At 39.5% G+C, this 14,945-nt stretch overlaps 1 protein-coding gene and 1 pseudogene across 7 annotated transcripts in view; both read left to right on the top strand.

Moving 5' to 3' along the window:
• Nucleotides 1–14,945, top strand: part of CCDC138 (coiled-coil domain containing 138) — a 192,250-nt gene that overhangs the window by 62,482 nt on the left and 114,823 nt on the right. For all 7 annotated transcript variants that reach the window (XM_036351307.1, XM_036351305.1, XM_036351308.1 and 4 more), the window contains one exon: nucleotides 2,714–2,878. In XM_036351307.1, the coding sequence (XP_036207200.1) occupies nucleotides 2,714–2,878 (165 nt within the window). The remainder of the gene's footprint in view (nucleotides 1–2,713; nucleotides 2,879–14,945) is intronic.
• On the top strand, nucleotides 844–1,608 carry LOC118677524 (annotated as a pseudogene).

The following is a 14,945-nucleotide window of genomic DNA, read 5'->3' as shown; positions in this document are numbered from 1 at the left end:
GTTCTGGATGATAGCCGTTTTGTCTTTTAGTTGTAGTTTTAATGTGGTTGTGGCGGGCGGCAAGTACAGGTATATACCTTATGCCGCCATCTTGATTGTCTATCTCTTTTGTTGATAGACACTTGAGCTGTTTCTAGTTTTTGTTTATTATAAACTAGAGGCCCGGTGCATGAAATTCAGCCAAGCACTGTTAGGGTCCCTAGCGGCTGGTGGCGGCTGGGCAGGTATTCCCTCCCTTCCCCTGGCTGGCCATGCCCTCTGGTCGAACTCCCGGATGAACTCCCGGTCGAGGGGACAATTTGCATACTACGCTTTTATTATATAGGACTAGAGGCCCAATGCATGAAATCTGTGCAAGGTTGCTCAGCCCTCACAGCCCCGGCTGCTTCGGCCCTGGTAGCCCCGGCTTTGTCCAGAAGGTCGTCTAGACGGTCTGCTGTTTGGTCTAATTAGCATATTAGCTCTTTATTATATAGGATAATGATGCTAGCAATATTTGTGTGCAAGGCTCTTTGTAGACATGTGTTTTAATTCCTCTTGAAAATGTTACCAAGACTGGAATTTCTGGGACATAAAGCAGATATATATTTAATTTTAATGAAACTGTCAAACAGTTTTTCACAGTGGTTGTATCATTTTGTTGTTCTGATAGCTAAATGATTGTTCTGGTTGCTCCACAACCTTGTCAACATTTGGTATTTTAAGTCTTTTTCATTTTGACCTTTCCAGTATGTGGGTAGTGATATCTCATTGTGGGCTTTTATAATTTTGATGAATTCCCTAGTTCTTTTCCTGAAGTAAATTGGGAGTTTAATAATGGTGGCAAAAAAAAAAAAAAAAAAAATGGTGACAGAGGTACCTCAGCAAGGGAAGCAGAACTACTGTTGGGCTAAAGGTGTTAATTGGCCTATGATGAAGCCATCATGGCTCCACAGAACAAAATTCAGCAAAAGATTGCTGTGTAGAGCTCTCTGGTCTCAGAGCTGATGGAGCTTTCAGTCCTGCAACAAGGAGTTTGTGGAGAATGACACCAGTCAACAGAAGATCAAAGACCTCCACACAAAGTATGTGGTTCGTAGGTCGACACTCAACCACTGCAAGACTAGGCCTGATTGGAACTGCTCCTATTGAGCTTTTGGACTTTTCCACTTGTAGGTGCAAAGAATTACCATGGTTTAAGGCTGTGTCTGCGAAGAGCAAAGAGAACCTGGTGTCCCAGGGCTTCATGAGTTCACAGTTGAGGATTTCCACAACACTTTCATAAACTTGGTCGAGCAGGTTGAGTAGCAGATTTCAGTAGTCCACCTGTTGGCCTCCTTTAATGATCAGAGAACCTTGAACTACCTTGTGGTCTACCTGCGACCGCTCACCTCAGGCTGCTTACAGTGTGAGAGCAGTTCCTTAAGCACTTCATCGGGGCGTGGGCGGTCTGTCAAGGAGTTCTGTCTTCAGGAAGTGGAGGCCATGTACAAATGGAGTAACCACAGCCATATCATCATGTTGACCCAGGCCCTCAGGGACCCAGTGTGGGTGGGAACACATATCAGCACATATTTCCTGAGTGCTCCAAGCCCAAGGTCTGCGTATTCTATTGACTGGAGCCTGTGATGTGCTATGCACATAGGGTTGGCCCCATGTGGCAGCCACTGCTCTGGTAGCCCTCCCCTTTGCCAGGCACCAAATATGTACAAAGGTTTTTTTGTAGTTCTACATGATCCTATTTCATGATTCCCATGCCCCTCCCCCCTTTTCCTGGCATTCAACTTTCCATGTATGCTGGCAGTGGAACACATTTTTAATTTAAAAAAGAATTAGAAAAAGTGGAGATTTCATATCAGGTACTCAAGATGATTGAAATTTTCATCTAAAGATTTTATTTGAAGAAAATTGAGAAGGTTAAAAGTTTTTTTATACAGAATAATGTAGCTTTTTGTTTTCAATCAGCTGATTCATTTTTTATGAATTGCTATCTGCTTAATGCTACCTTTATATTAATTTTAAAATTTAATTTGCTTTTATATTTCTCTCTTTTTGGATTTTTAAAAATCTAAATGAAGTATAGCATAGTTTCCTGCTTTAAGTAGATGTGTGATAAATATTGAATTAAATTGACTAAAAATAATTTTAATACTAAAATTAGCCCAATTGAATTTATAAATTTTTTTGTGACATTTTGCTTTTATTTATTTTTTTCTTCTATTTTGGTAGACTCTCAGAGAATAGGATTTCCAAGAAAAAAAAGTTCTTATTGTGTTTATAAAATATTATAATATAAACATGAAACGTTTTGGAGAAGAAGAAAAGATACATTTTCATGGTAGAAATTATTTAGCTTTTGAAACCTTTTGTTTGTTAAAGTCTTTTAGTTATGGTAGTTCATACTTTCGAGTTAAGACCAATTTTACTTTTCTGTGTTATCAATCTTGGGTAAAGAATTTTTATGAAACTTCTCTGTTTTGGTAATGAGCTGTAGTACTTTCAGTTTCCTTATTATGATGAGTTTTCCTCTTTCCTCAGCCAGCATATGGTATATTTCTAATATTAATTGGAGATATTTGATTTGGAATTTTTTTCATTGGGAGCTTTTTGAATACATATTTTAGTGAAGTGATTTAGGTAAATTATTCTATAATCACTTAACCAAATTTAAAGCTTGCATTTGAAGTTTTATGAAGTTGTGGACTGAAATTTTCATTAAATTTTTTACATACAGGTACCACTTAATGCACAAGTTTATGAACTTTTAACTGTCTTCATGGATTGGATTTCGGATTATCACCTTAGCAAATTGAAAAGTGAAGAATCTGGGATGGATGGTGAAAAGCTGCAATTTAAATTTGCTTCTCAGAGAAATGATATTCAGGAGAAGTGTATAAAGGTTTGTTTTTTTATTTTGAAATATATGACTCTAAAAAGATTCATTTCATACTTAATTGTAATTAATTCATATTTATATATTTTTTAACATGATAGGAATTTTAAAAAAATAGAGACCAGAAATTAAAAACCTACCTTCAAAATGAAAAAATAATTGTGTATTCGAGTTAGGCAAATGATCAGTGATGTGAACAGTTTGTGATACATACCATTTTAGGATTCATTCCCACTAAAATAAGGGATGAAAGCTCTATTTTCAGGGGTCTTCTCACCAGTAAAGAGAGATGACTGTTTTGTTAAATTATAGACATTAATTTGGATATTGGTACTCATGATTTCTAGTTGGCATAAATGGTCATTAGGGATTGACAGTTATATTCCATAAGAAATACATTAAGATTTTGAAGCATTTACATCTAAAGTTATTTGGTTTAACATTTTCAGAAAAAATTCCCTGATTATCATATACAGGCCAGGGTTTCATATTGGGAAATTACTTTTAGTTTTCATCCTTATCTAAAAAGTTTCTTCTAAATTTCTTTTATATTAGACCAGTGGTTCTCAACCTTCCTAATGCCGCAGCCCTTTAATACAGTTCCTCATGTTGTGGTGACCCCCAATTTCATTGTTACAAATTGAACATAATTAAAGCATAGTGATTAATAACAAAAACAATCTACAGCGGTTCTCAACCTGTGAGTCACGATCCCTTTGGGGGACAAACGACCCTTTCACAGGGGTCGCCTAAGACCATCGGAAAACACACATATAATTACATATTGTTTTTGTGATTAATCACTATGCTTTAATTATGTTCAATTTGTAACAATGAAAATACATCCTGCATATCAAATATTTACATTACGATTCATAACAGCAAAATTACAGTTATGTAGTAGCAACGAAAATAATTTTATGGTTGGGGGTCACCACAACATGAGGAACTGTATTAAAGGGTCGCAGCATTAGGAAGGTTGAGAACCACTGCCTAAGATGTTCATATCTCCTATTTTTATTTTTATTTTATTGGGGTGGCATTGGTCAACATGGACATATAGATTTCATGTGTTTGTTTTTATGTTATAAGATCAGTATATTGCACCATGCCCCCACCACTCAAAGTCAAATCTTCTTCTGTCACCTTATATTAGGACCCTCTTTTCCTCCCACCTCTTCCCTCTGGCAACCACCACAGTGCTGTTTGTGTTCACGAGTTTTAATTTTATATTCCACATATGAGTGAAATCATATTTCTTTACTTCCTTTTTTCAGTTGATTTCTAATTTCAAGGCATTATGGTTGGAGAATATGCTTAGTATAATTTCAGTCTTCTTGAATTTGTTGATGCTAGTTTTGTGACACAACATATGGTCTGTCCTTGACAATGTTCCATGTGCACTGGAGAAGAAGTATAATCTGAGGTTGTGGGATGAAAGGTTCTGTAAATGTCAGTTATGTCCATTGGTCTCTAGTGCTTCATTTAAGGCCAATATTCCTTTATTGATTTTCTCTTTGGTTGATCTGTCTAGAGCTGTCAATGGAATATTAAGGTCCCCAACTATGATTGTGTTTTGATCTTTTTCTCCCTTTAGTGCTGTAATTGTTTTATATATTTCAGTAGTCTTTGGTTGGGTGGATATATATTAAGAAATGTTATGTTTTCTTAATATAATGTCCCCTTTATCATTATAAAGTGTCATCTTTATCTCTTGTTATCTTGAAATCTACTTTGTCAGATATAAGTATGGCGACACCAGCTTTTCTGTGGATGTTATTTGCATGGAGAATCATTTCCTACCCTTTTACTTTGAATCTACCTTTGCCTTTTCAGTTTAGATATGTCTCTTGTACGCAGCATCTTTGAGTTTTGTTTTTGATCCACTGTATTACTCTGTGCCTATTTACTAGTGAGTTCAGACCACACTTACATTTAGGGTAATTACTTGAAGTATGAGGATTTTCTATTGCTATTTTATCTTTTATTCCCCCTCTGGTAGCTCTGTACCTCCATTCGTTCTTTTTCTTTGTGTTTCTGTCTGTTGTTTTTGTTTGGTGGTATTCCATACTTTCCTCTGCTTCCTTTTTTTTAAAGCTATGTGTCCCAGTTTGGGGATTTTTGTGTGTGGTTACCAGTAGGTTTATAAAAAATAAGCTTACATACTAGTATATACCATAGTTTTTGTTCTTTTGAGTGCATCTGATCTTCATCCTCCTTTGTCAGTTCAGAACTTTCCCCCTCCCCTTTTAAGTTTTTGTTGTCACAAATTATCCGTGTTTATGTTGTAAGTTTTTTGTGATCTTACTCATAGTGTTGTGACCTTATGTCCCAAAATATCACTCTGCTCTTGGCTGGATAAAGATCTTTGTAGGGAGACCAATGGGGTCGGCTGGGAACCTGGAGTTTTTATTAATCTAGTGCTCAGAATATTGCGACAGATGGTCCCTCCTCCAATCCAGCTACTAAGGGCTCCTTGAGACTCTTCAGACCCATAAGCTTGGCCTCTGCCTTTGTATCCTCTAAGAAGCTCAAAATGCAAGGTGTGGCATGCAGGGCTCCTGAAGGTGAGCCAGGCTGTATCACCTGCCCTGGTGCTAGTAGGCACCACTAGCTCATCTGGGAAAATGGCCATTTTGGTTTGGATGCGTATGAATGACCAAATGCTGGACTCCTGGCTATTGCTTTTCTGTGTGTCTCCGCCTTGTTTCCTATATCATCCTCTCCTCAGGCACTTCAAGCCCACGGCTCCCTCCCTGCACCAAAGCTTCCAATGAGTACTTGGGGGTGAGCAGTTGCAAATGAAAACTGTGCTCTGGGTTTAGAGAAGAAAACAAACAAAACAAAACCCAAAAACCCCACAAAACCGTGGCTTTCTCTCCCACTGGTTCTGGTCTGCCAGCTCCAGACTCCACTACAGCCAGCAGCCCTGCCACCTTTCGCAGCTGGCTGGATGTTACATGTGCTGCAGGTCTCCCCTCTGGTGCTCCGGACTTTTATCTTCTGAGGGAACAGACCCTCCCGAAGCCCAGTGCTCCCTCCTCTCTTGGCCTGCCAGCCTGCTGCCTCTGGGAGCTGGATCCGCTCTTCTCATGACCTCGCCTTTTCTACCAGTCTCCAGGTGTTTTCTGTCCTTCCTTGAAATGTCACTTTCTCAGTTGGTAATTCCAGGTGAATGTTCTCCAATTTAGTTCTGGGACGAGGTACAAGGCAGGTCTGCCTATTCAACTGCCTTTTATTTCTCATCCCCACATAATTCTGATATTGCTTTTTCTGATGGAGTCACATAGTTCTCTAGAGGTCTTTCATTTTTCTTTAAGCTCAGATATCTCTCTTATTCCCTCTGTCATTTCCAGATTCCTATCTTTGATATCACTGATCCTTCCTCCATCTTGTTTTCTATGTTCAGTAGTTCATTTTTTGTTGTTAATCCTCACCTGAGGATATTTTTTTCATTGATTTTTTTTTTTTTGAGAGAGTGAAAAGGAGGGGGAGAGACAAAAACATTAATGTGAGAGAGATACATTGGTTGGTTGCCTTCTTTACATGCTTCAACAGGGCCTGCAACTGAAGTATGTGCCCTTGACCAGAATTGAAACCAGGACCTTTCAGTTCATGGGCCGACACTCTATTCATTGAGCCAAAGCTCAGGTTTATAGTTCACTCTTTTTGTTTGTTTGTTTGTTTATTTCAGAAAGGGAAGAAGGGGGTGGAAATATAAATAATAAGAGAGAATCTTGATGGCCTGCCTCCAACACACCTCCTGCTGGGGTTCGAGATCCCAACTCAGGCATGTGCGCTGACCAGGAATCGAACTGTGACCACCTGGTTCTTGGGTTGAAACTCAATCACTGAGCCAAAATGAGGTGGCTGTAAGTTCACTCTTTTTTTTCTTCTTAATTTTAATAAATCTTTATTGTTCAGATTATTACAGTTGTTCCTCTTTTTCCCCCCCATAGCTCCCGTCCACCCGGTTCCCACCCCGCCCTCTGCAATTACCCTCCCCCCGCACACTGTCCTCATCCATAGGTGTACAATTTGGGTCTCTTCCCGCATCCCCCACGCCCCTTTCCCCCCGAGAATTGTCAGTCCACTCCATTTCTATGTCCCTGATTCTATTATATTCACCAGTTTACTCTGTACATCAGATTTTTTATTCACTTGATTTTTAGATTCACTTGTTGATAGATGTGTATTTGTGGTTCATAATTTGTATCTTTACCTTTTTCTTTTTCCTCCTCTTCTTAAAGAATACCTTTCAGCGTTTCATATAATACTGGTTTGGTGGTGATGAACTCCTTTAGCTTTTTCTTATCTGTGAAGCTCCTTATCTGACCTTCAATTCTGAATGATAGCTTTGCTGGGTAAAGTAATCTTGGTTGTAGGTTCTTGCTATTCATCACTTTGAGTATTTCTCGCCACTCCCTTCTGGCCTGCATAGTTTCTGTTGAGAAATCAGCTGACAGTTGTATGGATACTCACTTGTAAGTAACTAACTGTTTTTCTCTTGCTGCTTTTAAGATTCTCTCTTTGTCTTTTGCTCTTGGCATTTTAATTATGATGTGTCTTGGTGTGGTCCTCCTTGGATTCCTTTTGTTTGGGGTTCTCTGCACTTCCTGGACTTGTAAGTCTATTTCTTTCACCAGGTAGGGGAATTTTTCTGTCACTATTTCTTCAAATAGGTTTTCAATATCTTGCTCTCTCTATTCTTCTGGCACCCCCATAATTCGGATGTTGGTACACTTGAAGTTGTCCTAGAGACTCCTTACAATATCTTCATATTTTTGGAATCTTTTTTCTTTTTGCTTTTCCAGATTGGTGTTTTTTGCTTCTTTGTATTTCAAATCATTGACTTGATTCTTGCAATCCTGTAGTCTGCTGTTGGATCTCTGTATATTATTCTTTATTTCAGTCAGTGTATGCTTAAATTCTAGTTGGCCCTTTTTCATTACCTCGAGGTCTCACTAAATTTATCAGCGGTTTCTAGAAAATTCTTGAAAAACCTTATAACTGTGGTTTTGAACTCTAGATCCAGTAGTTTGCTTTCCTCCATTTCTGTCATTTGTGACCTGTTTCTTTGTCTCCGCATTTTGGCTGCTTCCATGTATTGATAGCGTGCCTTTGTATTCTAGGTGTCCTGTAAGGCCCAGTGGCTCAGCCTCCCCAATTACCTGAGGTGGACACTCTTCTTGCACCCCTTTGTGGGCTGTGTGTACAATCTTGTAGTTAAGCCTTGATTGTTGATGGTATCACTGGGAGGAATTGACCTCCAGGCCTATTGGCTGTGAGAATCAGCTGTGACTATGGTAGGAGAATTTCTGTGCTGGAGACACCCTTCTGGGGCAAGACTTGCTTCAGTGGGGCTTTGGTGCTCACACTGAGTCTGCCCCCTGAGGGTGTCCCTTATGGATCTGAGGAGTTGTAATCTGGATGGTCCCACTCTGACCACTGGGTACACTTGCTCTTGGATCTCTAAGGTAGCCTGTGCCTGAGGCTACCCAGCAGGAGCTACGGAGAGATCTGCAGATTCCTTTTCTTTGTTTGAGGTTTGGAGGTGCCCAGAGAGGCCCAGCTGTGAAGCAATGCAAGCTGCTGTGGGGCATTGGGCCTTCTCTTGGAAGTTCCGGGTCTCTCTGACCCAGCTGCAGTTTGTTAGGTAATTTTAGATTGCAAAGGGCCAAGCCATTCATTTGCAAAAGCCTCTGAGCACAGCTTGGGTGGGGCAGGGTGTCAGGGAATCAACAGGGAGGAACAAACAGCTATGGCTGATCCTCAGCCCTGCCTTAAGAGGCCCTGGGTCTCAGTGTCCTGTGGTAATCGCTGCAAGCACCTCTGAGAGAAAGCCGCTCTCAAGTTCCCACCGATGCCAAACAGTCCAGTTTCTCCCGTATGAGTCTGGGTCCCCAGAGACTCACCCGGAACTGGAGTTCAGAGCAGTCGGTAGCTTGTGTCTGCCTCCTGATTGAAAAAGACAACCGTTTCCTCAGTTGCCAGTCCTTTCTGTGCATGTCTCCGTACCTCTGCACTTTATTTCTGCACCTCCTCTGAGTCTCAGTGTGCTTTTCTCTTCTAGTTGTAGAATTTCCACTCAGCCAGCCTTCCTGTTGTTTTGGATGAGGTCCATTTTGTTTTTTAGTTGTAGTTTTGAAGTGGTTGTTGGAGGCAGCAATTTCAGGTGTTTACCTATGCTGCCATCTTGGTTTCTGCTCCTGTAAGTTCACTCTTAATCTCCTGAATTACATGCTTTATTTCCAGTCTTTCTTATTAGTTCTTTTTTATTTTATTTTATTTATTTATTTATTTATATTATTATTTTTAAAATCTTCACCTGAGTGTATTTTTTTAAATTAAATCTTTCTTGTTCAGATTATTACATTTGTTCCTCTTTTTCCCTCCCATAACTCCCCTCCACCCAGTTCCTACCCCACCCTCCGCCCTCACTCCCCACCCACTGTCCTCATCCATAGGTGTATGATTTTTGTCCAGTCTCTTCCCCCATCTCCCACATCCCTTCCCCCTGAAGAATAGTCAGTCCATTCCTTTTCTATGCCCCTGTTTCTATTATAATCACCAGTTCATTCTGTTCATCAGATTATTTATTCACTTGATTTTTAGATTCACTTGTTGATGTGTATTTGTTGTTCATAATTTGTATCTTTACCTTTTCCTTCTTCTTCCTCTTCTTATAGGATACCTTTCAGCATTTCATATAATGCTGGTTTGGTGGTGATGAACTCCTTTAGCTTTTTCTAATCTGTGAAGCTCTTTATCGGACCTTCAATTCTGAATGATAGCTTTGCTGGATAAAGTAATCTTGGTTGTAGGTTCTTGGCATTCATCACTTTGAATATTTCTTGCCACTCCCTTCTTTCCTGCAAAGTTTCTGTTGAGAAATCAGCTGACAGTTGTATGGGTATTCCCTTGTAGGTAACTGACTTTCTTTCTCTTGCTGCTTTTAAGATTCTCTCTTTATCTTTGCTCTTGGCATTTTAATTATGATGTGTCTTGGTGTGGTCCTTTTTGGATTCCTTTTGTTTGGGGTTCTCTGTGCTTCCTGGACTTGTAAGTCTATTTCTTTCACCAGGTAGGGGAAGTTTTCTGTCATGATTTCTTCAAATAGGTTTTCAATATCTTGCTCTCTCTCTTCTTCTGGCACCCCTATAATTCTGATGTTGGTACGCTTGAAGCTGTCCTAGAGGCTCCTTACTCTATCTTCGTATTTTTGGATTCTTTTTTCATTTTGTTTTTCCGGTTGGGTGTTTTTTCCTTCTTCGTATTTCAAATCTTTGACTTGATTCTTGCGATCCTCTAGTCTGCTATTGGGACTCTGCATAATATCCTTTATTTCAGTCAGTGTATGTTTAATTTCTAGTTGGTCCATATTCATAACCTCGAGGGTCTCACTATATTTTTGAGGGTCTCATTAAATTTATCGGCATTTTCTATAAAATTCTTGAAAAACCTTATATCTGTGGTTTTGAACTCTATATCCAGAAGTTTGCTTTCCTCCATTTCTGTCATTTGTGACCTGTTTCTTTGTCTCTGCATTTTTTATGCTTCTCTGTGTTGATAGAGTGGCTTTTTGTGCTAGGTGTCCTCTAGGGCCCAATGGCTCACCCTCCCCAGTGACCTGAGGTGGACACTCTTGGTGCACCCCTTTGTGGCCTGTGTGCACAGTCTTGTTGTAGTTAAGCCTTGATTGTTGTAGGTATCACTGGGGGGAATTGACCTGCAGGCCAATTGGCTGTGAGAATCAACTGTGTCTACAGTGGGAGAACTTCTGTGCTGGAGACACCCTTCTGGGGCAAGACTTGCTTCAGTGGGGCTTTGGTGCTCACTGAGTCTGCCCCCTGTGTGTCCTTTATGGATCTGAGGAGTTGTAATCTGGATGGTCCCACTCTGACCACTGGGTGCACTGGCTCTTGGATCTCTAAGGATGTACTAATTTAGCCTCTGCCTGAGGCTACCCAGCAGGAGCTACGGAGAGATCTGCAGATTCCTCTTCTTTGTTTGGGGTTTGAAGGTGCCCAGATGAGGCCCAGGTGTGAAGCAATGCAAGCTGCTGTGGGGCCTTGGGCCTTCTTTTGGAAGTTCTGGGTCTCTCTGACCCAGCTGCAGTTTGTTAGGTAATTTTCAGATTGCAAAGGACCAGGCCTTTCATATGCAAAAGCCTCTGCGCACAGCTTGGGTAGGGCAGGGTCTCAAGGAATCAACAGTGCGGAGCAAACAGCTATGGCTGATCCTCCGTCCTACCCTAAGTAGCCCAGTGTCTCAGTGTCCCAGTAATCGCTGTAAGCACCTCTGAGAGAAAGCCGCCCTCGAGTTCCGACTGATGCCAGACAGTCCATTTTCTCCCCAAATGAGTCTGGGTCCCCAGAGACTCGCCCGGAACTGGAGTTCAGAGCTGTCGGGACCTTGAGACTCCCTCCTGATTGAAAAAGACAACCATGTCCTCAGTTGCCAGCCCTTTCCACGTGCGCCTCTGTACCTCTGCACTTTACTTCCGTACCTCCTCTGAGTCTCAGTGTGCTTTTCTCTTTCCTTCTAGTTGTAGAATTTCCACTCAGCCAGCCTTCCTGTGGTTCTGGATGATGTCCGTTTTGTCTTTTAGTTGTATTTTTGAAGTGGTTGTGCGAGGCAGCAATTTCCAGTGTTTACCTATGCCACCATCTTGGTTTTTCTCTGTAATGGCTTTTTATTATCCCCTTTATCATTATAAAATGTCCATCTTTGTCTCCTATTACCTTTTTTTTTTTTTAAATCTTGATATCTGTGTTGTCTGATTTAAGTAGAATTAATACCCGATTTTCTCTGATTTTCATTTTCTTAGAGTATGATTTTCTACCCCTTCACTTTAACTCTATGTTTATCCTTGCAGCTGACAGTGTCTCCTGAAGTCAGCATATAATTTGGTTTAGTTTTTTATCTAACCCACTCTCTGTGCCTTTTATTTTTTTAATAAGTTTATGTTTTTATTTAAAATTCTTTATTGTTTAAAGTACTACATATAGTATTACATGTCTCCTTTTCCCCTCATTGACCTATCCCCAGCCAAACCCCACCCCCCAACATACCCTCACTCCCCTGGTGCCTATGTCCATTGGTTATGCTCATATGCATGCATACAAGTCCTTTGGTTGATCCCTTACCACCCCCCACCACCACCTCCCCTGCCTTCCCTTTGAAGTTTGACAGTCTGTTCAATGCTTCTCTCTCTCTGGATCTATTTTTGTTCATCATTTATGTTCATTATATTCCACAAATGAGTGAGATCATGTGATATTTATCTTTCTCCAACTGGCTTATTTTGCTTAGCATAATGCTCTCCATGTTCATCCATGCTGTTGCAAATGGTAAGAGTTCTTTTTTTACAGCAGTATAGTATTCCACTGTGTAGATGTACCACAGTTTTCTAATCCACTCACCTGCTGATGGGCATTTAGGCTGTTTCCAGATATTTGCTATTGTAAATTGTGCTGCTATGAAAATAGGGATGCATATATCCTTTCTAATTGGTGTTTCTGGTTTCTTGGGATATAATCCTGGAAGTGGGGTCACTGGGTCAAATGGAAATTCCATTCTTAATTTTTTAAGGAAAAGCCATACTGTTTTCCATAGTGGCTATACCTGTCTGCATTTCCACCAGCAGGGCATGAGGGTTCATTTTTCTCCACATCCTTGCCAGCACTTGTCATTTGTTGTTTTCTTGATGATAGCCATTCTGACAGGTGTGAGATGGTATCTCATTGTTGTTTTGATTTGCATCTCTTTGGTGATTAGTGACTTTGAGCATGTTTTCATATGTCTCTTGGCCTTCTGTATGTCCTCTTTCGAAAAGTGTCTAGGTTCCTTGCCCATTTTTTTATTGGATTTTTTATCTTCCTTTTATTAAGTTGTAGGAGTTCCCTAAAAATTTGGAGGTTAACCCCTTATCGGATGTATCATTGGGAAATATGTTCTCCCATGCAGTGGGTTTTCTTTTGTTTTGTTGATGGTTTCTTTTTGCTGTGCAGAAACTTTTTATTTTGATATAGTCCCATTTTGTTTATTTAGTTTCCATTGCCCTAGGAGCTGTATCGATAAAGATATAGCTACGACATACGTCTGAAATTTTGCTGCCTATGGATTCTTGTAAGATTTTTATGGTTTCTCATCTTATGTTGAAGTCCTTTATCCATTTTGAGTTTATTTTTGTGTATGGTGTAAGTTGGTGGTTGACTTTCGTTTTTTTTGCATGTATCTGTTCAGTTTTCTCAACACCATTTATTAAAGAGACTGTCTTGACTCCATTGTATGCTCTTCCTTCCTTTGTCAAATATTATTTGAGCATAATGGCTTGGGTCTATTTCTGGGTTCTCTGTTCTGTTCCATTGGTCTATATGTCTTTTCTTGTGCCAGTACCAGGCAGTTTTGAGAGCAATGGCTTTGTAATATAGCTTGATATCTAGTATTGTGATCCCTCCTACTTTATTGATCTTTCTCAAGATTACTGCATCTATTTGGGGTCTTTTTGGAGAGTTTGTTCTAGGTCTGTGAAATATGCCCTTGTTATGTTAATGGGGTTTGCATTAAATCTATAGATTGCTTTGGGTAGTATGGACATTTTAATGATGTTCATCTACCAATCCATGAACACGGTATATTCTTCCATTTGTTTATGTCTTCCTCTATCTGCTTTTTCAATGTCCAGTAGTTCTCTGAGTACAGGTCTTTCACCTCCTTAGTTAAGTTTATGCCTAGGTATCTTAATTTTTTCGGTCAATGGTAAATGGGATTTTTTGTGTTTGTTTGTCTTCCTGTGAGTTCATTATTAGTGTATAAAAAAGCCATAGATTTCTGGACGTTTATTTTGTATCCTGCCACATTGCTGAATTCATTTATTAAATCAGTAGATTTTGATGGAGTCTTTAAGGTTTTTCTGTGTACAATATCATGTCATCTGCAAATATGGACAGTTTTACTTCTTCTCTTCCAATTTTGATGCCTTTTATTTCTTCTTCTTGTCTGATAGCTATGGCTAGCACTTCCAGTAGTATATTGAACAGGAGGGGTGAAATTGGGCATCCCTGTCTTGTTCCTGTTCTTAGGGGAAATGGATTTTGTTTTTGGCCATTAAGTATGATGTCGGCTGTAGGTTTGTCACATAAGGCTTTTATTATGTTGAGGTATATCACTCTATTCTCACTTTGGTGAGTTTTTATCAAGGAAGGGTGTTGGATTTTGTCAAATGCCTTTTCTGTACTAATTGATATGATTATGTAATTTTTATCTCTCAGTTTGTTTATGTAATATATCACATTTATTGATTTGTGGATATTGTACCATCCTTGCATCCCCAGAATAAATCCTACTTGGTCATGGTGTGTGATCGTTTTCATATAATGCTGGATCTGATTTGCTAGAATTTTGTTGATGATTTTAGCATGTATGTTCATCAGAGATATTCGCCTGTAATTCTCTTTCTTTGTAGTGTGTTTAACTGGTTTTGGGATTAGGGTAATGCTGGCTTCATAGAAAGAGTTTGGAAGTGTTCCTTCCTCTTGAATTTTTTGGAATTGTCTGAGGAGGATAGGTTTTAGTTCTTCTTTGAATGTTGGGTAAAACTCCCCTGTAAAGCCATCTGGCCCAGGGCTTTTGTTTGTTGGAAGTTTTTTTAATTATTGCTTAAATTTCCTCAATAGTTACCGACCCATTCAGATTTTTTGAATCTTCCTGATTGAGTTTTGGAAGGTCGTGTTTTTCTAGGAATATGTGCTTTTCTTCTAGGTTGACCAGTTTTTTGGAATAGAGTTGTTCATACTATTTTTTTTTACAATCCTTTGTATTTCTATAGGGTCTGTTGTTATTTCGCCTCTTTTATTTCTGATTCTGTGTATTTGGGTCCTGTCTCTTTGCTTCTTGGTGAACCTGGCTAGAGGTTCATCAATCTTGTTTATCCTTTAAAAGAAACAGCTCTTGGTTTTATTGATCTTTTGTATTTTTTTTTTTTTTTGGCCTCTATGTCATTTATTTCTGCTCTGATCGTTATTATTTCCTTCCTTCTGCTCACTCTGGACTTTTCTTGTTTCTTTTT

This window comes from Myotis myotis, unplaced genomic scaffold (genome assembly GCF_014108235.1).
Source record: "Myotis myotis isolate mMyoMyo1 unplaced genomic scaffold, mMyoMyo1.p scaffold_m19_p_2, whole genome shotgun sequence".
NCBI classification, from domain to species: domain Eukaryota; kingdom Metazoa; phylum Chordata; class Mammalia; order Chiroptera; family Vespertilionidae; genus Myotis; species Myotis myotis.
Note: the sequence above shows the minus strand (reverse complement) of the source record. Positions and strands in the feature narration are given on the sequence as shown.